General features: G+C 35.3%; 1 protein-coding gene across 3 annotated transcripts in view; it reads right to left on the reverse strand.

Moving 5' to 3' along the window:
* The window catches only part of zmp:0000000650 (myelin-associated glycoprotein), a 46,283-nt gene that overhangs the window by 18,344 nt on the left and 5,898 nt on the right, over nucleotides 1-22,041 (reverse strand). The window contains exons 1-9 of one of the 3 annotated variants that reach the window (XM_051891070.1): nucleotides 15,165-15,323; nucleotides 14,906-14,977; nucleotides 14,750-14,792; nucleotides 11,354-14,607; nucleotides 10,231-10,300; nucleotides 8,773-9,147; nucleotides 7,488-7,805; nucleotides 7,145-7,411; nucleotides 140-2,147 (exon numbers count right to left, since the gene is read on the reverse strand). In XM_051891070.1, coding sequence (XP_051747030.1) covers nucleotides 1,837-2,147; nucleotides 7,145-7,411; nucleotides 7,488-7,805; nucleotides 8,773-9,147; nucleotides 10,231-10,276 — 1,317 coding nt within the window. In that variant the 5' untranslated portion in view covers nucleotides 10,277-10,300; nucleotides 11,354-14,607; nucleotides 14,750-14,792; nucleotides 14,906-14,977; nucleotides 15,165-15,323 and the 3' untranslated portion in view covers nucleotides 140-1,836. Of the gene's footprint in view, nucleotides 1-139; nucleotides 2,148-7,144; nucleotides 7,412-7,487; nucleotides 7,806-8,772; nucleotides 9,148-10,230; nucleotides 10,301-11,353; nucleotides 14,608-14,749; nucleotides 14,793-14,905; nucleotides 14,978-15,164; nucleotides 15,451-21,350; nucleotides 21,567-21,651; nucleotides 21,970-22,041 lie in introns of those variants that run through there. The other 2 variants (XR_007929783.1, XM_051891069.1) reach the window with 2 other exon arrangements.

Here is a 22,041-nt window from a genome sequence, read left to right on the forward strand (position 1 = left end):
GGGGCTTCATCTAGTGACATCATACCTTTATTGACATAAAAAGGCTCTTCCCCATTGTCTACTGAATCAGCCTAGTGGATGAAGAATGGAGAATCTTCAGTAGAGAGCTTTTATGAACAATAAACTTGAAATTTGTCAGTGGGTGGAGAGAGTAACTGTATGTAAAAGTGGTCTGGCATATATGAGTTTGACATGTTTAAGAATGAATAGAATGTGTGTGTTTGATATACTGTAACATACCACATCAGTCTGAATGAGGCCAGTTTTATCTCCTCTTTGAGTCCTGCAGATCTGTCTACAGAAATAATCCATAATTAAATACATATAACTGTTTACACCACATTCATCAGAAATTTTTTATTGCTCTGAGGTTGCTCTTTCATAGCTCAGGAGACTTAAAGGTGCAATGTGTAAAATTTGGGAGCATCTATTAACAGAAATTCAATATAATATAACATAACTATGTTTTCAGTGGTGTATAAAGACCTTACATAATGAACCGTTATGTTTTTATTACCTTAGAATGAGGCATTTATATCTACATACATCTTCCCTTACATGTTAAGTTGCCATTTTGCGCCGATATGTTTCTCGAATGAGAGGGGTGAGCACCGTTAGTTGCAGTTTGCAACCTCACCTCTAGATGCCTCTAAAATTTACACACTGCACCTTTAAGTGAAATATAATGTTACATAGAACTCCATTAAGTATCAAATTTGTCTCAGATATTCCTCCTAAAATTCTGTAGGTGAAATAAAGTTAGAAATTCAAGAGATAATTGTTGGCATAAAGTTAGTGTATACAGCTATAAGATGAATATGGATAACATAACCCAGATAATTTGATCTTGTATTTGATTAAAAAAGTTTATGTTGAAATCTTTGACTTTTGATTTCAGACTTATCTAAGGACAGTTTGAGACATTGTTGAGATCTCCTCTGAAACTTTAGAGTGGACACATGCAAGAGGTGAACTAGAGAAGCAAAAGACTTAAAGGGTTAGTTCACCCAAAAATTAAAATAATGTCATTTATTACTCACCCTCATGTCGTTCTACACCAGTAAGACCTTTATTTATCTTCGGAACACAAATTAAGATATTGTTGATGAAATCCGATGGCTCAGTGAGGCCTCCATTGAGAGCAAAGCCATTCAAACTCTCAAGATCCATAAAGGTACTAAAAACATATTTGAAACAGTTCATGCGAGTTCAGTGGTTCTATCTTAATATTATAAAGCGACAAGAATACTTTTTGTGCACCAAAAAAACAAAATAACGACTTTTCAACAATATCTAGTATATTTGAGCTTGATGAATCTTTTGTTTCGAAGATGAACGAAGGTCTTACGGGTGTAGAACGACATGAGGGTGAGTAATAAATGACACAATTTTTGGGTGAATTAACCCTTTAAGCAATAGTCTCTATTTGCTCTAAATTTAACTCATTGTTGTCTAGGAGAATCAATTGAGATATTAAAGACATCTCATTTGTGGTTTTCCTTTCCAAGGGGAAATATCATACTATAGTGTTTACATCAGGCATCACAAAGTTTACTTACCTGTACAGCAGTGTTGTGACCCATAAGATGGTTATAAAAGTAGCCCCACCAACGACTCCAACCAGGAGGGAGTAAACATTAAACCCTATAAAGTGACAGTTCATGTACAGTTTTTAATTCCAAACAGCAACCGTACTGATATAAAGCAAATATTCTATATATATATATATATATATATATATATATAAAACTCAATATATCTGGAAATGCTGTTCATTAAAAAAAAAAAAACAGCAGGCTATAGATGATTCATTGCCATATCATTGACTGGAATAGATTAAAGTTGAAATTTACATGAAGTTTTCTGAGTGAAAACCAGATAAAACAACTGTTCAGCAGTGCCATGAGTGTTTCTGCCGACACACTGCAGAGCGGATGTTTTTGTGAGTGACTGATGTAGAGTGATGGAGCTCCTCAAGCCTGTGCTGTCCAATCGCTCTTCACTGATGAACGTGTCTGAAGAGTTAGTGACAGGACGTCCAGACAGATGCCACTCCAGTTCAGGAGAGGGATTCCCATCAACCTCACAGAAACACAAAGTTACATCCCCACTGACACAGCTGGAGGAAGTGGAGATTTGAGGAGCATCTATTAGAGAGAAAAATCAAGAAAAGTCTGTGCAGAACAACTGGAACCTTTTCTGAATAACTTTTCTACTGTAGTTCACATTGCTTACAATCACTGAAGATGGTTTACATATTAATGACTCATTTTACTGCCTTACAGTTCACATTCAGACACTAGCTGTTTTCTGTGTTAGTTCCTGGCTCTATAGTAGATTTAACTTGACACTGGAGTACTAATGAAGTGCTAATGAATGTCAGTAAAGCAAATCAGCAGCAAGTAAAAGTCATGCTAAACTCATGATTTTTCCGCATGTAACAGAAAAAGTAGCAGAATGTCCACTCTGTTCTTTTCCATATGAAATTGAATAGGAACTGGGGCTGTCAAGCTAAAATTAGGACTCATATACTATTCTTCAAGTCTCATAATAACTGCTTTAATCATTGATGCATTGTCTTATATCTATAGCTATATCTCTTTATTTCCTTACATTAAAATCTAAACTCCTGAGAACCACTGAAGTTTGTGAGCAGTTTCTTTTTCTCCTTTTTTTTCTCCAACTCTGGTCCTTGAGGTCCACCATCCTCTAGAGCAGTGGTTCTCAGGCTTTTTTGGCTTAAGTACCCCTTTCTATGATTTTTTCAAGCCAAGTACCAAAAACAACATTTTGCTTTTAAATACAGTGAAATGAAAGGGAGCCAAGAGGCTGGAGAAACAGTGTAGCAGCCAGCAGGTGCCAATTTGAGTCCTGAATAAGAATAACAGTGAGACAGTTATTATATCTGATGCCCCCCGAGCAGGTTTATTTCTTATAAACATTTCTGTATGTAGCTTTACACAACTATGTAAATCTCTTAAATATTAGGCATAACAGTAAAATGTAAATCAGTGTTTTTTAGTTCAATAAAAATTAATTGTGATCATTTTTTAACATTTTTTCAACAGTTAATTTTTTTCAATGTGTTTCAATTAAGTTTCAGTGTGTTTTAACTAACAGTTCAGTTTTCATACAAGTCTAGTATGCCCATTTTTGTCAATTTGTCAGTGATCCTTTCAATGGGATACATGGGCCTGTCCTTCTCTTAAGATCTTTGACATACTTAGTGGCAGGGAAGCTACAGCTGTTATCAGACTATTTTCAAGGCAAAGTCTGTTTCGTTTTTATCTGGGTCATTGCTGAAAATGAGGTTTCAGAGAGGTAGGTAGAGCCAAATGGGAGTAGGTGTTCCAAAGCCCTTTTCCCTAGCTCAGGGTGCTCTCTCCTCACACACACACAAAATCTCTGTCAGGGAACAATTTTCAAAAGTAGTCTGAAACCCACGGTCTTCTGATAAATCCAATAGCTCCTCCCTCAGGTGAACAGGTTGCATGCCACGGTTCCTTTGGGAAAGTGTAAATGGGTTTCTAACCCAATCCAGTTGCTCAGACTTCTCTCTTACATCAGGGAAGTATGATTTGAAACTAGAAATCACGCTAGCTAAGTGTCCATCTAGAAGGTTTTTACTGTGTCTCTCTCCATATTCTCACTTACGACAAAGCTATGAAACTGAGGAAAGCAGCTGAAATCGCCCTCTGCACACAGTCTCTTCCACAGCTCTGCTTTCTTGAGAAAACCACCAACTCGGTCATAAAGTTTCAAAATCGTATAGTGTCCCAGCCTTGCAGACTAAGATTCAGCTCGTTCAGTTTAGTAAAAATATCTGCTAGATACGTTAGTAGTTTGGCAATCCAATTATTGTCCTCAAAGTGGCAAGAGGGGACGCATTGTCTGACAAAAAGCAACACACCTCATTTCGCAGCTCACAGCCTATTCAATACTTTGCCTCATGAAAGCCAGCGGACTTCGGTGCGTAAAAGGAGTTCGGTGTGTTCAGATCCCATGCCTTCACATAATCTCTGAAACAGACGTGCATTCAGTGGTCGCAACTTTATAAAGTTTATTGCATTGACAGTGTCATTCAAAATGGAATTAAGCTCTGGGCTCATATTCTTTGATGCCAGGGCTTCTCTGTGTATAACACAGTGTGTCCACAGAACGTCAGGATTCTCCTGCCTTATGTGCATGATGAGGCTTTTGAAACGACCCATCATTGATGCTGCTGCGTCAGTGCACACACTGGTACAGGATATCCAGCTGATTTCATGTTCTGAGAAAAACAAACTAACAATGTTGAAAATATCCTGTCCAGTTGTTCTCCCCTCCAGTGTTTTGCAAAAAAGTATGTTCGCGAATCTTACTTGTATCCACCTATCTCGAAAAAGCAGCCAATTGCGTCTGTTCACTGATATCAACCGATTCATCCAATTGAAGTGAAAATGACTCACCAGCCCTGAGTTTATCCACCAGTTGCTCAACTATAACAGTCCCCATCTTGTCAATTCTACGCTAAATGGTGTCATTTGGCAGCAGTACAGTTTTGATCTCGTCTGCTGCTGTTTTATCCACCATGGTCTCAACGAACACAGCTGCAGCAGGAATTATCAGTTCCTCAGCCAGGCTAAATGGCTTTTTAGCTTTCGCCAAAAGTAAAGACACAGCATACAATGCTTCGAGTGCTTTTGCTGATGCACTTGTGGCTTTTTTCATGTTTTCTTGGCATGATGTGAATTCATTTAAATTTCTTCTGAAAAACTCCAGTGAGTTCCCAACCTGATGTGGGTGTTTAGTCCAGAGATGCCATTGAAGATGAGATGGCTTCACTGCGCTGTTAGCTAACAGATCACCGCATAAAAAGCACAGTGCTGATGGAGGGTTATGTGAAGTAGATGTAAATCCCATCCCTATGTATTCATAATGAAACTGGCGGTATTTTTGAGGCTCTGGTTTGTTTGTTTTTTTAGCAAGTTCGCCTTCTGTCGGAGGAGCTTGTCCTCTTTTAAGAAGCCACATGTCCATTTTATCGCAACCTCTCCTAACCCACATTATTTCGCGTGCAGACACTGCTCCCGATGCAGAATCCGGTGCTCAATAAATAACTCTAATAAATTGAAATGCATTTTAAATTTATGACATCATTTTCAATGCATTTAGTCCTAATTTCATATAAAAATACAATAACCTATTTTCATGATTTATTCCTAAATGTCAGTTTCCACTTTCTCTCATGTACCCCCTGCAGTACCCCCAAGTACCCCTACCCCTTACCTTAGCCCGATTCACAACAGTAAGCTTGTATTGTAATACTGTTTTGGTAACACTTTACAATAAGGTTCATTAGTTAAACATTAGTTAATGTATTAACTAACATGAACTATCCATGAGCAATACATTTGTTACTGTATTTACTAATCTTCATTAACGTTAACGTTGTTTGTTCATGTTAGTTCACAGTGCATTAACTAATGTTAACAAGATTTTAATAATGTATTAGTAAATGTTGAAATTAACATTAACAAAGATGAATAAATACTCTATAAATGCAGTTCATTATTAGTTCATGTTAACTAATGCAGTTAACTAATGTGAACTAATGAACCTTATTGTAAAGTGTTACCAATGTTTTATAATAAATTGATACTGGTGGATTTCTGCGGGAAATTCGAGCATGTAGCCATTCGTCTTTGTGTCATTACGTCACGTCTGTAAACAGAAGGAAGGAGATCCAGCTAGACTATGCATATAGCGGATCATTTAGCCTTTTCTCACAGCAGCTGCAACAATTAAACTTATCATTTTGATGGTGGATTGTAATCCAGAAAGGTCTAAATGTCAATCATCAGTGACAACTGGAGATTCAGCCGTGGTCAAAAAGCAAAAGACTTCGGACTGCGGAGTGGCTACAGAAATTGAAATCTACAGGTAATGCTAATACACACTAAATACACAGTCACGCAATGCTTATGTTGTTTACATTAACAATTTGAGAACAAAGTATAACAACAATAATAATTTGCACGGTTTGATGTGATATGAGCTAAGCGATCGTTAGATTTAATCACCATTGGCAGCGCGATTTATTATAGGCCCAATGCTTTTTCCCTCAGTTGGTCAGAACAAAAGTGGCAGACATGTTACTTACTTGTTCAGATTACATTTTCTGGTGAAAATTCCACAGCAGTATGGTGACTGACAGCAAACATTAGATTCATCCGCGCTGAGGAACTGTGCTGATGTACAATGCACGTAAAGATAATAATTCCGCATATAATTGCAATTGCAGGTTTTAAACAGAGATGGCGACTAAGAGGCAAATCTTACTGACAGCAGCTTTAATCAAACACACCTGAGCCATATAATAAATGTCATTAGGATTAGAAAGTTACAGGCAGGTGAGTTTGATTAAAGTTGGAGCTAAACTCTGCAGGAAAATAGACCACCAAGTCCAGATGTGAGAATCCCTGTCCAAGATCATCGAGTGTATACTTCACTTCTGGATATGTGCAAATAAATTACAAACATAAACACTTAGTAACAAACCCAAAGAAACAAACACATCAAAACGTGACTTAAATGCCAGACTGCTCTGACAGTTCTTAAAGGGTTAGTTCACGATATAATCAGCGGTTCAGAGCGCCAAAGTCACGTGATCTCAGCAGTTTGGCGGTTTGACACGTGATCCGAATCATGATTCGACACAAAAGATTCATAACGCTCCGAAGCTTAATGAAGCAGTGTTTTGTTTTTTTGGTGCACCAAAAATATTCGCATCGCTTTATAATATTAATATTGAACCAATGTACTCACATGAACTGATATAAATATGTTTTTAGTACATTAATGGATCTTGAGAGAGGAAATGTCATTGCTGGCTATGCATGCCTCACTGAGCCATCGGATTTCAACAAAAATATCTTAATTTGTGTTCCGAAGATGAACGAAGGTCTTACGGTTGTGGAACGGCATGAGGGTGAGTAATAAATGACAATGTCTTTTTTTACTTGACAGCCCCAGTTCACTGCTATATGAAAAAAGCAGGCAGTCTAGACATTCTGCTAAATAACTTATTTTGTGCTCCATTGAAACACTGTTAATGATGGAAGAATTTTCATTTTTGTTTGAAAGGTTTCCTTTTATTACTCACACTGAATGTCCAGCATCACTGATGACTCTTGGGTGCCGTGTTTGTTTTGAGCTGTACATTGGTACCAGCCTCTCTGTTTCGGGTCGGTCCTGTTGAAGGTAAGAGTGTCTCCAGTCTGGAGCTGCTTCAACTGTCCTTCACTCTTTCTAGACCAGGTGTAGTTTAGCACTGCTGGATTTGCATCACTGCTGCAGGTCAGAGTCACTGAACTGCCCTCCAACACCGAGCCAGAGGGAAGCACAGAAACTGATGTGTTTTTAGGGGAATCTGAGGGAAAACAAATACAATATAATTTACAATAATATGATTAACAAGTCAAAACAGATAAAAAAGCATTACTTACACTGAACATGTAATGTGATGCTGTCCTGTGCTGTTTTGTTCTTGTCCAGTAGCTGGTAGGTTATAGTGCAGGTGAAAGTGACTCTGTGGTGACGGTGAGTAGCAGTGAAGTTCAGATCAGAGATGAGCTCCTGTTGTCTGCTGCTCTCACTGAGGGGGATTCTGGGAGTGGAGCTCCATGTGAGAGTTGGTGGAGGAGAGGAGCAGAGAGTCTCAGCAGAGCAGCGCAGACTCACAGAGCTCCCCTCCAACACCTCCTCCTGATCCTGAACCTCCTTCTGCTCCTCATACAGCTTCACTGTGGGTTTGGAGGGAGACTCTGAAAGGCACATAAATACAAGAATAAGTAAAGAGACAATGATGGCATGACAAAAACTTAAAAAAAAATAATAATAATAATAATAATTTAAAGGGTTAGTTCACCCAAAAATGAAATTTATGTCATTAATTACTCACCCTCACCGTTCTACACCTGTAAGACCTTCGTTCATCTTCAGAACACAAATTAAGATATTTTGATGAAATCCGATGGCTCAGTGAGGCCACTATTGCCAGCAAGACTTTCAGATGTCCAAAAAGGTACTAAAAACATATTTATAACAGTTCATGTGACTACAGTGGTTCAACCTTAATATTATAAAGCAATGAGAATACTTTTTTGTGCACCAAAAAAAAAAAAAAAAAAAAAAACGACTTTTCAACAATATCTAGTGATGGCCGATTTCAAAACACTGCTTCATGAAGCTTCAAAGCTTTATGAATCTTTTGTTTCGAATCAGTGGTTTGGAGCACCAAAGTCACATGATTTTAGTAAACAAGGCTTTGTTACGTCATAAGTGTTTCGCAATTTCAATAGTTCACGTGACTCTGGCAGTTTGATAAGCGATCCGAACCACTGATTCAAAACAAAAGATTCATAAAGCTTCGAAGCAGTGTTTTGAAATCAATATTGTTGAAAAGTCGTTATTTTGTTTTTTCGGCGCACAAAAAGTATTCTCAATGCTTTATAATATTAAGGTTGAACCACTGTAGTCACATGAACTGTTATAAATATGTTTTAGTACCTTTCTGGGCATCTGAAAGTGTTAATTATATTACTGGCAATAGAGGCCTCACTGAGCCATCGGATTTCATTAACAATATCTTAATTTGTGTTCTGAAGATGAACAAAGGTCTTATGGATGTAGAACGATATGAGGGTGAGTAATTAATGACAGAATTTTCATTTTTGGGTGAACTAACCCTTTAACACATTCATTTATAAATGAAGTTCTCAAATCACTCACCAATGACATTTATAGTGGAGATGTTTCCGGTTATTTTAGTGTAAGTGTATTTCAGAGCACCACTCTCAATCCTGAAGTAATATTCACCATTATAATTTGAACTAACATTATAAAAGATAGTGGTGCAGTTCTTCTCATGTAGTTTTCCAGTTATTTTCCCTTTAAAGTGATTAGGTGTGGGATCACTGGAGTTAAACACTAGATTGTTATTCACATTATCTCCATCTTTGAGCCAAAATCCTGTAGCAGCACTCTCAGTGAGCTCTTTGTCCATGTCTTCCACAATCTCAAATGTGCACTTTATAATCACACAGGATTCACTGAGAGCTTCAATCTTCTCTGGCAGACTGATGCTGAAATCTCTACAGCAAACACCTTCAACACACACAACACAAACATGTAAAGCATACAGATAAATGTACAAGCACTTTCATAGCTATAAACACACCCTTTATTGACTAGGCTTTTCAGTTTACAAATAGACCTCAGTTACATTACAGTTAAAATGAAAAATGTAATAATAAAGCAATAAAAGCAGAGGAGAAAATCAATAAACAGCCTGTATTGATCGATGCAGATAGATGCTTTAGTACTAATTGAATCAACATCAGAATTGTAACATGGCAAAAAGTCTGAATACATGATTTAAAATAAAATCTAACATATTTGATGCTCAACTTTCTTTATATTTACATTTATGAATTTGGTCCTTAGTATACAGCTTGTATTAAAATAAGGTAATCAGATTGTTACTTTGCAACATGTTACACTGCTGACAGGACTTTAAACAGGGGTGTAAAAGTACTGAGACGTGAGAAACAGTATAGTTCAGTTAAAGATACTATGTCAACTTTTATTTACTCAATTTAAAAAAAAAAAAAAAAAAAACATGAGTAAAAGTAAAAGATTAGCAAAAAGTATTTACAAGTAAAAAGTATACTTTTCTTAGATATTTAAATTGACTTGAAATCAATAGACAGTATAGAGATAATATATAATTATAATATAAGCGCTATATTTTTGATGAAAATATTTTAAAAGAAAAGTTAGGTAAATGAGCATGATTGATTGGCCTGTTAGTTACATTAAGATAAAGAAAAAGGCTGATTTTATTTTTAAATCATCATGGATGACTGACATAATATACTTTATACTTTTAAGTCTACATGAAACTGTAATGGAGCAATAAGTGCAGTTTTCTTTGCAAATTGAATAATCGTATAGTATTCGGTCTTAACAGAACTCAAGTAAAGTACAGATATAGTACAAATAATAATACAAGTATACTAGTGAAATAGGCCTACTATTATTCAAATACTTTACCACTCTGCAATTAAAACATTTAGACCTATTTGATGATATAAAACATACATTCATGATAAATGTTTTAGCTGTTCACTTCATCTTATGAATGTCTCATTAAAGTCATTGGTGAAGGTGAAGAAGAGATACACATACCTTGTAAGAGAAAGACAAAAACACAGACTTTCTCAGCTACACTCATCTTGCCACTAAAAGAAGGCTAAACCTAAGTAGAGGCCAAACATACAGATACATCACAAACATTATACAAACATAAACAACATATATTCAGAATTGTTGTTCTGCATGATTTTAGGTAAACAAATATTTTTATTATAATCATAAATCATCTAAGGCAAATCATCTGTATTTGAAAAAAAAAACTGAAGTAAAAGCAGTTATTTGATGGCCTCTATGCAATTGATTGCACATACTGAGAACACAAAAACTGTTTTATGTTTCTTAAACAAAAACTTGTTCTGACCACATCATTGCTTCATTGGTGAAACCGCAGCTAGCCGTAGCATGAGAAAGTCATCACAACTATATATCTCAGACAGTCAAATGAACTATTACACAAATGAGTGCTTCCTATGGCAGTAGTTTTATATGTTGGTTTCAAACACTTAATTCAAAACCCTTTTAAAGTTGAATAATTTTTTTTTTTTAGTTCTGTTCTTAAAATATTTATTTCTTTATTTATATTTGGAAAGATTTGAATTGTATGACTTTTCTTTACAATGACTTTACAACATTAACACATCAACACATGTAACAACCTCCCCTCTCCTCACATCTGACTTGATTATAAAAGTTGTTACATGTGTTGATGTGTTAATGTTGTAAAGTCATTGTAAAGAAAAGTCATAAAATAGCCTAAATACAGAGTAAAGACTTTTTTGTGGCCAAGTCTTTGATGAATGTGCCTTTATACTGTAAATGACTTTCAAAAATAGACTCACTTTGATAAATGTTAACTGGGGTAAAAGGTGTGACAACCAACCACGGACAAAAAGTAAAAATAAGAATGCTTAGCATTTCAGATGTTTCCACTGTTTTTAAAATTAAATTAACTAGATAACTTGTATCTTTGACCAAACAGTGTCCTTAATCCTTAATTAACAAAACACTTTTGAATATTTTGAATATTGTTTATAAGGAATAAATTACAAACATTTTTCTTGGAGAGATGAATGAACAGAGTAAAATCATCTGAAACATGAGAATCAACACAATAGAAAAGAAAATAGAAAATATCTACTGATAATGAACTACTTACCCAAGAAGGCTGATGAAAATTGAGAAATCCTCTGAATATTGGTTAAGAGTACAAGTTCACTGTTGTGAAACTACTTTAGACTGGAAGCAGCTCTGCTGTGAGAAGATAACGTAATACACCTCTATGCAAACATACTGAACAGCCAATACCTTCAAGCAAATTGTTCTTGATTTGTTAGACTTTCCATGATGGCAAACTTTGTGTAGCCTAATGCCAAAGTGTGATGACATTGATATAAACTGAGCTTTTCTAAAATATTTTAAAATGTTTTTTTTTTTTTTTTTTTTTTTCACAACAAGTATGAGAATATGTCTCGCCTGATCTGGCTGGTGTGTGGGACTGTCAGTCAGCAGGTTTCAACAAACCATCAAGAGTTGAAGAGGTTGTCATTTGACTGTTCAGTTAAATTATAACTATCCAATTATTATGATTAAAAACTGTGCACAGTTTACAGTGTAGACTTGTACTGGAAGTTAAAAAATGAAAAAATACCTAATTCTAGTCGATTTACTGAAAGTTACACTCACGTCATCATGGTCTATAAGTGTAGGTTTGTGGTATCTGTGTAGCACAGGGAAGAGTTGAGTAGAAGATCTAAGTGCAGCAAAACTTTTATTAAATAAATGAAACAAGAAGATAATCCTAGAAGATGAAGATACTTATTCAAGGAGAACCAAACCAAAACAGAAGTCAATAATGAACAAACTAAAGAGAGCCACAGGGCTAGATATAAAGGGGTAAAATGAGGAACTAAATAAGACACAGGTGCACTCTTAAAAGGGTCATAAATTGAGAAACCAACTTTTCCCATGAGCTTTTGATACATAAGAGGTCATCGTACTGTAAGAATATCCTGTAAGTTTCAGAACTGAAAATGTCCTTGTTAGTCCAATAAAAGCTTTTATTGACACCAGGCCAAGCAAACGACTGATCCTGGGACATGCCTGTCATAGATAGGTGAAACGTCACCTCCGCAGAAGAAATCAATGGCTACTTCATCATTGCAATGTTATCCCCACCCACTGGCGTGTTAGTGAGATGAGGAGGAGAGAATGGCAAAACAGGACTAAAAATAGCATTACCTTTCAAAGGATCCCAATGCTAGGAATATGGTTATTTATTATCAACAATGTGAATGTCTCAGTTGAGCATTATTTATTTGTATTCAGTACATTTCAATGTGGATTATTTAGTAAATCGATCGCATTTTGGCACAGGCTCTGCAAACAGACTTTTATGATATGTCTGATATGTCTATTAGTTATGATGAAAGCATTCATTAGTGTGCAGAAATTGAGTTGCAACATGTCTGTGAATGGCTACAATGTTCATCACTGCAACTTTTCATGCCACAATCTAAATATAATGCCATAGATCTAAATGCAATGCTATAATTAAAACTTTTCATGATTAGTTAACCTTGAGAGCTGCAATAGTAAAATAATGCTAAAAGTTTTTGAGAGAGTAATATTTAACTATTTCATTTTGCAAACATGTCAGCCAATCACAGCAGTGGGCGTTCACACTGAAATCTCACAGCAGACACGCCCCTTAAAACAGAGCATTCAAACAAGAGGGCTAAAATCAGGGTAGGAAAAATGCCTTTTATTTCTAAATTATGACAATTTTTGTTGTAAAAAGCATTCTAACATTATAAGTGCACCCAAGAAAACATTATAAAACAATAAAGCAACGCAGTTCATGACCCCTTTAAAAATAACGGTTTCAAACAGGGTTTTCACAGTGATGTCATAAAGGAACCAATTTTGGTTTGTCAAAAAGCCTTTCAGTCAACAGTTTTTAATAGAACCATCTATATATATATATATATATATATATATATATATATATATATACATACATACATATACACATAACATTTTAAAAATCTAAAGAACCTTTTTCCACTATAAAGAACCTTTTGTGGAATGGAAAGGTTTCATGGATGTTAAAGGTTCTTCGTGGAACATATGCCAATAAAGAACCTTTATTTTTAAGAGTTTGGACTAAATAAGTAACAATAGTAACAAGCAATATAATGCTTAGTACACTGTAAAAAATATTTTTCAAAGTAGTAAATAAAACAAAGATTACTGGAACATTTGACAAGAAAATACTATTTGAGTTTTTCTACTTAAAAATGTAATGTTTGATTCAATGTGTTACTTGCTGTAACTGTGAACATCAAAATAAGAGTCTTAGGGCAGAAAAACAGGCAAATCATGACAGGTGTGGTGACTAAACAGAACATTTAATAATCTACATTTTTCAGACAATTTATTTTGGCAATCATATCCTGGGTAAATGTGAGATTGTAAAACTATCATAGCTGAAAAACTGCATTTACAAATTGAAGCTTTACAATTAGGTAGGTTTTTTCCTTTTGTTTTTATCTTGCATAGGCCAATATGAATGCCCTTCCTGATATAAATCCTGAATATAAGAATGTTTATATGATGTTGATGAGACTACTTTCATGTTCATAAAGACTATTCAACATGTATTATCCCTGAATATGTCAACAACAGAAAGAATAAACTTGATTTTCCATCATCTATTTTAAAAACGCTTAATTGTTGCAGAATGTTACAGCACTCAAAACACACAAATGCCAACCAAAACAAAAACAGACAGAATATTTGAAACAAATTTGAAAAGACTAGAATGTACATTAAACAAAAAAACAAACAAGATTACGTGAGGATAAGTTATACAAGAATATATTTGGAAATACACTATACTGCACATACACACTGTCCCCCCAAAAGGATCTTTGGACAGTTATATATGTGCATGGAGTATATATCGATTGATAAAGATAACAAAATAATAAACAAAGTGATTTTAAAGAAAGACAGCAGATGATAGTATAAATTATATATAATATTGATAAACCAACAGAGGAGACAAAAAGCATTGTGATACTTTGTTGTTGATGTTAGTGGAACATATCCATTATGTGGATACTCTGATAAGACACCTGTGTGAACTTGAGGGGAAATGATGTTATGTATTCACAAAAATAGTCACTTTAAATGTCGCATTGATATATTGTTATTCAATCCAATGACAATCATATTATATTTAAGTGTGGCTTAAATATCCAAATACTTCTTAGGGCCATTATGTAGATGTTGATATCTGGGCTAAAGCTAGTGTGTTAAAATCCCTAGGAAGATCCCAGTGTGGCGGCTCCAGCAGATGACATGATTTTATTGACAAACAGGCTCTCCACCGTTGTCCAGTGAAACAACCTAATGGATGAACAATGGATGATCAGTGGAGAGCTTGTGAGTACAAACTGGGTGGACAGACCATAAAACGTGTTTTGGTGTTTGTGAGGTTGATATGTACAAGAATTAATAGCATGTGTGTGTTTGATATATGGTAACGTACCCCATCAGTCCGAGTGATTCCAGTTTTATCTCCCTTCTGAGTCCTGTAGATCCATCAACAGAAATAATTCATAAATAAAAAAATATGTAACTGCTTTTATCTCATGCATCACAACCCCTACTATCAGTCTGACAGGCAATCAAATGGTCTACTCACTTGTAAAGCAGTATTGTAACACATAATATCACCATGCCCCGACTCAAATCAGGAAGGAGTAAATGTTGAACCCTATTAAAACAATAAAAGACAGTTCATGAAAACTCTTCCAGAGAACAGCTGTGCTGATATCAAGCAACCATTTAGCCAAACAAATCTGAATAACTACTTTAATAACTATTGAATAGTTCTATAAAAGGCTAGGTGATTCATTGCCATATCAACAACTGAAAAAGATATCTGGATAGCTGAAATTTACATGAAGCTTCTTGAGAGAAGAGATTCAGTTGAAAGAGTTGACTTGCAGTGCCATGAGTGTTTCTGCCGACACACTGCAGAGATGTGTGTGTGAGTGACTGATGTAGAGTGATGGAGCTCCTCAAGCCTGTGCTGCCCAATCGCTCTTCACTGATGAACGTGTCTGAAGAGTTAGAGACAGGACGTCCAGACAGATGCCACTGGAGAGGGATTCCCATCAACCTCACAGAAACACTCAGTTACATCCCCACTGACACAGCTGGAGGAAGTGGAGATTTGAGGAGCATCTATTAGAGAGAAAGATCAAGAAATGTCAGAACAACTGGAACCTTTTCTGAATAACTTTTCTATTGTAGTTCACATTGCTTACAATCACTGAAGATGGCTTACATATTACTGGCTTACAGTTCACATTCAGAAAGACACTAGCTTAGATTCGTTTTCTGTATTAGTTTCTGGTTCTAAAGTAGATTTAACTTGACACTGGAGTACTAATAAGGGTTTTATTTATTAATTTTCAAATTATGCTTCAAATAAAGTGCTAATAAATGTCAGTAAAGCAAACAAGCAAGTAAAATAGTAATTCCAATCTTTCTAAGCTCCAACCCCAACCATAATCAAACACACCTGAACAAGATAGATAATAAAGTTCATTATGATTACTTGAAAGTTACAGACTGGCGAGTTTGATTAAGCCAAGTTTACACTACAGGACTTTAAACGTCGGTAGATCACTGTGCTGTTCAGACTACGTGACTTGCTGTGGAGTCTTGAAGTCGTTGTGGTGTTCACACTACGTGACACTACGTAAATGATCTGCAACAGGAGGTTACACACTACACGAGCTGACGACAACTGTCACCCAACGACTTTATTTGAAAATGGATGATGGGAGAAAATTAGATTCAATTTTGAATTAAATTTAATTAAAATTAAAATAACCCTTTCACACATAAGTTTAAGACATTTTGGCTGACCTCCCAGAGTTAAGACGACTGTTATTTTAGAACGTTTCCCTTTATTGTTTCCATGACGACGCGTCATGCTTGTCATGTGACACACCGCGGCCAGCTGGCCACAATGTATAACAGATGTATTGCTTTTCTCACCATGTCAAGTACAGTGCTGGTCATAATTATTGGCACCCTTGGTAAATATGATCAAAGATGACTATAAAAATAAATCTGCATTGTTTATGCTTTTGATCTTTAATTCATAAAATTAGCAAAAATCTAACCTTTCATTGAAGGAAAAGAATTGAAGGTGGGGGAAAAATCATATTATGAAATAAATGTTTTTCTCCAAAACACGTTGGCCACAATTATTTGCACCCCTAGAATTTTTTATGAGTAAAATATCTCTGAAGTATATTCCCATTCATATTTACATTTTTTTTAGCACACCAGGGTGATCATGAACATGAAATTGTCCAGCCATGACTTCCTGTTCCACATGAGTATAAATATGAGGAAACACAAAGGCCAAATTCCCTTAATCATTCATCACAATGAGTAAAACCAAAGAATATAGTTCTGATGTGCAGCAAAAGATTGTTGAGCTTCATAAAATAAAAAGTGGCTGTAAGAAAATAGCTAAAGCATTGAAAATATCCATTTCCATCATCAGGGCAATAATTAAGAAGTTCCAATCAACTAAAGATGTTACAAATCTGCCTGGAAGAGGACGTGTGTCTAAATCATCCTAATGCGCGGTGAGGAGGAAAGTTTGAGTGGCCAAAGTCTCTCCAAGGATCACAGCTGGAGAAATGCAGAGATTAGTTGAGTCTTGAGTCTTAGAAAGCCTAAAAAAATTATCAAACAGCACCTACATCACCACAAGTTGTTCAGGAGGGTTTCAAGAAAAATCTTCTGCTCTCATCCAGAAACAATCTCCAGCATATTCAGTTGTCAGACAAGACTGGAACTTCAAATGGAACGGGCTTCTATGGTCAGATGAAACTAAAAAAAGAGCTTTTTGGCAGCAAACCCACCAGATGGGTTTGGTGCACACATGAATAAAAAGTACCCCATGCCCACGGTTAAATATACTGCTGGATCTTTAATGTTGAGGGCCTATTTTTCTGCTGGAGGTCCAGGACATCTTGTTCAGATACATGGTCTCATGGATTCTATCAAATACCAACAGATGAAAAATCAAAACCTGACCGCTTCTGCTAGAAATCCAATAATGGGCCGTGGTTGGATCTTCCATTGGGACAATGATCCAAAACAAACATCAAAACTTCCATAGACATCAGTGTATATTTCATTGGCTGTCTCATCGCGACACGTGACACCACAGGAGATCGAGTCGGCCGACAGCTCCAGATATTTAGCATGCTAGATATTTGTCTGGCATCTGCGAGGTGTCGGCGACGCATCAGCGAGCCTCTTTGATGCGCCGCTGTGTAGTTCACACATAAAGATTGGCGAGCGCCAATCACTCGCTGATTTTCGCAGCCCGACCTGTCGGCGAGCTCGTTAACTTGCAAATCGGGCTTAAAATCCTGTAGTGTAAACTTGGCATAAGGTTGGAACTAAACTCTGCAAAAAAGTAGACCTCCAGATGTGAGAATCCTTGTCCTACAGCACTGAGTGTACTTCTCTGCTGGATATGTGCAGTTAAAGGCACAACATGTAAGATTTTTGGATTAAAATATCCAAAAACCACTAGAACAATGTTATATATATTTGTTGACTTTTGTACTCATATTATCCCAAATGTTTCCAACAGTGTTTAAATCCAGAGAAATACGCAATTTTAACCAGTGTAACGGCCTGTCATTGCCTCGCCTGTCAGTGACGTCATATCCGTGTTACCCGCAATTTCCAGTTTTACTTTCATAGAAACCATGAAAACTCCAAAGACACTTTAATATATTATGTGTTTTATTAGACAGATGAGCAACTGTTTGGATACCTTTATCGACAGAAAACGAATTATTTTGTTATATAGCTCAACACGGTTAGTCTTTTTGTTTAAATCTCGTTTTCTTGATTTACCGTAAAATGTTTGAGAGACAATACTATTTTGTAAAGTGGCTAACATAGCTTTATTTGTAGTAACAGTAATACAGCATTTTCTCTTTAATGCATAAACTCTTTAAAGGAGGCTACCGATTTTCTCTTCAAAGAGATGCATGATGTTAAGAAAGACGTTGTAACACTTAAGGAAGTAAATGAAGAACACTGGAAGAGAATATCAGAGCTGAAAGAAAGAGTAAATGAGGCTGAAAGATACCAAAGAAGATGGAATCTAAGGCTTTATGGTCTGACAGAGCAAGAAGGAGAGAATGTCAAACAACGAGCGAATGACATATGCCGCGCTGTGGTACCGGAGGCTGCAGATAACTTTTCTCATCACATCGACATTGTCCATCGAGTCGGGAGGAAAAGCGCAGAGAAAGTTCAACCGGTCATCCTGAGATTTACAGCGAGATCAACCAAGGAGCTTCTATGGAAAAATTCGAAGGGATCAGAATATCTTCAGTCCAGAAAGTTAAGGTTTGCAGAGGACCTAACAACAAAAGACAAAGACACTCGCAACAGACTTTGGCCTCAAATTGATGCTGCGCGCAAACAAGGGAAAAAGCATTTTTTGTTGGTGCTAAAGCTATAATCGACAACAAAGAAATCCCTGGATAGCCTAATTGATGCTGAGATCTCAAGTTTCTTGAAGGAAAATTATATCCTTTATATCATTTCTAGAAAGTTTGAAAGTAAAATGCAACATTACACATTTATGTTTGAGTTGATATAACTTGGGCCTATATATGTATATATGCTATTTTTGTGTTATTTAATTTTTGTTTCTTTTACTTCCAGTTGAAGAATGTTGTATTTTTGGTGTTATGTGACACTCGATTATATAGGTTATTAATGTAAAGGTTGCTCTTGGGTGAATGGAAAGCACTTTGTCTTAGTAGCTTATTAAGATAGTATGTCTTTAAGTTTATATTCGTCCAATGTTAAGGGCATTCGTGATTTGTTAAAGAGAAAGGCAATTTTTTTTTATTTTTTGAAAAATTTAAGGCTGACTTTTATTTTTTACAGGAAACTCATGCAGTAACTTCTGACTTTGTTATTTGGAAAAATCAATGGGGTAGTGATATTTGGTTGCCATTTGGGAGTAATAAATCAGCAGGGGTTACAATTTTGAGAGGCAATTATAAAGGGAAAATTCTAAAAAGTAAAGCTCATTCTTGTGTTAGGTGGTTGATTTTAGTTGTAGAAAATGAAAATAATGTCTTAATTTTGGGGAACATCTATGGTGACATTCATACCTTACAAAATCAGTTGTTACTCCAAAAATTTAGGAAAGAAATTATGGATTTCTTAAAAATATATTTTAGTTCACAGTTGATTCTTGGTGGTGATTGGAACACCATTAATGACCCTTGTTTTGGATTGTTTTCCTCCTCGTATTAGTAGAACATCCCAATACACTGATATATTTCATTTAAATTCCCAATTAAATTGTTGTGATGAATGGAGGCACAGAAATCCTGCTAAGATAGACTTCACTTGAAGTAATAAAGATAGATATTTACAATCTAGGATTGACTTTTGGTTAACTTCTGAGGAACTTGAAAATCAAATTCAGGAGACTGACATTGTGCCTTCATTCTTCAGTGACCATAAAATGATTCATATAGTTATCAACCTTGGAGATACAAGAACTCGAGGATTCAATTTTAACTACTGGAAATTAAATAATTCACTGCTTGAAGATACTCAATTTAAGGATAAAGTTAAAAGTCTGATAAAGAGATGCTACGATAATGCTAAAATATCAGGCTTCTATGGTATAAATTGGGAAATTATGAAATGTATTTTAATAAAATTGCAATTGGAATTAGAACAATCAATGAATATAAAGCTACAGTCTTTTGAAATATCTAATACTATATTTAAAATGAAATGGATACAAAACTATATTCGTTACAAAGATGATTAATATTATTTTTGCAAAAGTGGGTGGTATTGAATTTCTTCTTAATTGTAGTTTTAATATTAACAAGCTTCCCATAAAACTTTCAAATTTTCATAAACAGGCACTGTTATCGTGGATGCTTGTATACAAACACAATTTCTCCCCTCACAAGTGCTTAATTTGGAATAATAAATACATTATACATCAAAATAAATCTTTATTTTTAGTTATTTGGCTTAAGGAAATATTTTGTTGGTTTCACAACTTTTGAATTGTAATGGACATTTACTTACTTATTCAGAATTTTTAGGAAAATTTTCATTTTATATACCTGTCAGCGAGTTTATGATGGTAATCAATGCCATTCCCTCAGAACTTATAAATTTACTACGAAATAATTTAGATGAAAAGCCAAACTTAGATCTTAGTCTTAAACTGGAAGGTATACATTTAAAAGACAAAAAAATGTAATAATAATTATCTCAGAACAATGTGCCAAATTTCCACTGTTCCGTTAGCTATTGGATTTTGGAGATCACAATTTCAAGATGTCAATTGGAAAGAGACCTTTAAAATCTCCAGACGCTTTTGTATCACCAATAAAATTAGGGAGGTATCATTTAAGATTGTTCATCGTATTAATCCTGTAAAACAGGTAATTTCAAAGTTTTGTAAAGATATTGACCTGAAATGTGTTTTTTGCAAAGAGGGAAATGAGAGATTTATTTTATGATTGTATTTATACAAAACTATTTTGGTGTGATCTGTTTTTTTGTGTGTGTGAAAAATAGTACTTAATTGAATTACAACTTAAAGTAAAAGATGTTTTTTTTTATGATAATATTGGTGATTTAAAAATTTGATATATTGTGAATTTACTCATTATATATGGAAAATTCTTTATCCACAAATGTACATGGGGAGGGAAAAAACCTAATTTTACTCATTTTAAAATAGAAATAGGTCACTACTTGTTTACATTAAAAGAAACAAGAAATAACAAAGCCAAAAAAACTGTAAATTATTTTAAAGCCTTAAATCTATTCTTTGAATAATTTGTAACATTTATACTTGTTAATACATAATATTTAATTTGATGAATATTTTATGTAAAATATGTTATTGCCCTTGTATGTTTATTGTTAAAAAAAATTGCAATAAAAAAAAAAAAAAAAAAAAAAAAAACTTCTTTTATGTTCCAATGAAACACTTTTTTTTTTCATTTTTGTTTGAAAGGTTTCCTTTTATTACTCACACTGAATGTCCAGCATCACTGATGACTCTTGGGTGCCATGTTTGTTTTGAGCTGTACATTGGTACCAGCCTCTCTGTTTCGGGTCGGTCCTGTTGAAGGTAAGAGTGTCTCCAGTCTGCAGCTGCTTCAAATGTCCTTCACTCTCTCTAGACCAGGTGTAGTTCAGCAACACCGAGCCAGAGGGAAGCACAGAAACTGATGTGTTTTTAGGCGAATCTGGGGGAAATCAAATACATGGCCACACAATATAATTAACAATAATATGATTAACAAGTCAAAACAGATATAAAGCATTACTTACACTGAACATGTAATGTGATGCTGTCCTGTGCTGTTTTGTTCTTGTCCAGTAGCTGGTAGGTTATAGTGCAGGTGAAAGTGACTCTGTGGTGACGGTGAGTAGCAGTGAAGTTCAGATCAGAGATGAGCTCCTGTTGTCTGCTGCTCTTACTGAGGAGGATTCTGGGAGTGGAGCTCCATGTGAGAGTTGGTGGAGGAGAGGAGCAGAGAGTCTCAGCAGAGCAGCGCAGACTCACAGAGCTTCCCTCCAACACCTCCTCCTGATCCTGAACCTCCTTCTGCTCCTCATACAGCTTCACTGTGGGTTTAGGGGGAGACTCTGAAATACACACAAATACAAGATTAAGTAAAGAGACAATGATGGCATGACAAAAACTTAAAAAAAAAAAAA

Source organism: Ctenopharyngodon idella, chromosome 4 (assembly GCF_019924925.1).
Source record: "Ctenopharyngodon idella isolate HZGC_01 chromosome 4, HZGC01, whole genome shotgun sequence".
NCBI lineage: Eukaryota > Metazoa > Chordata > Actinopteri > Cypriniformes > Xenocyprididae > Ctenopharyngodon > Ctenopharyngodon idella.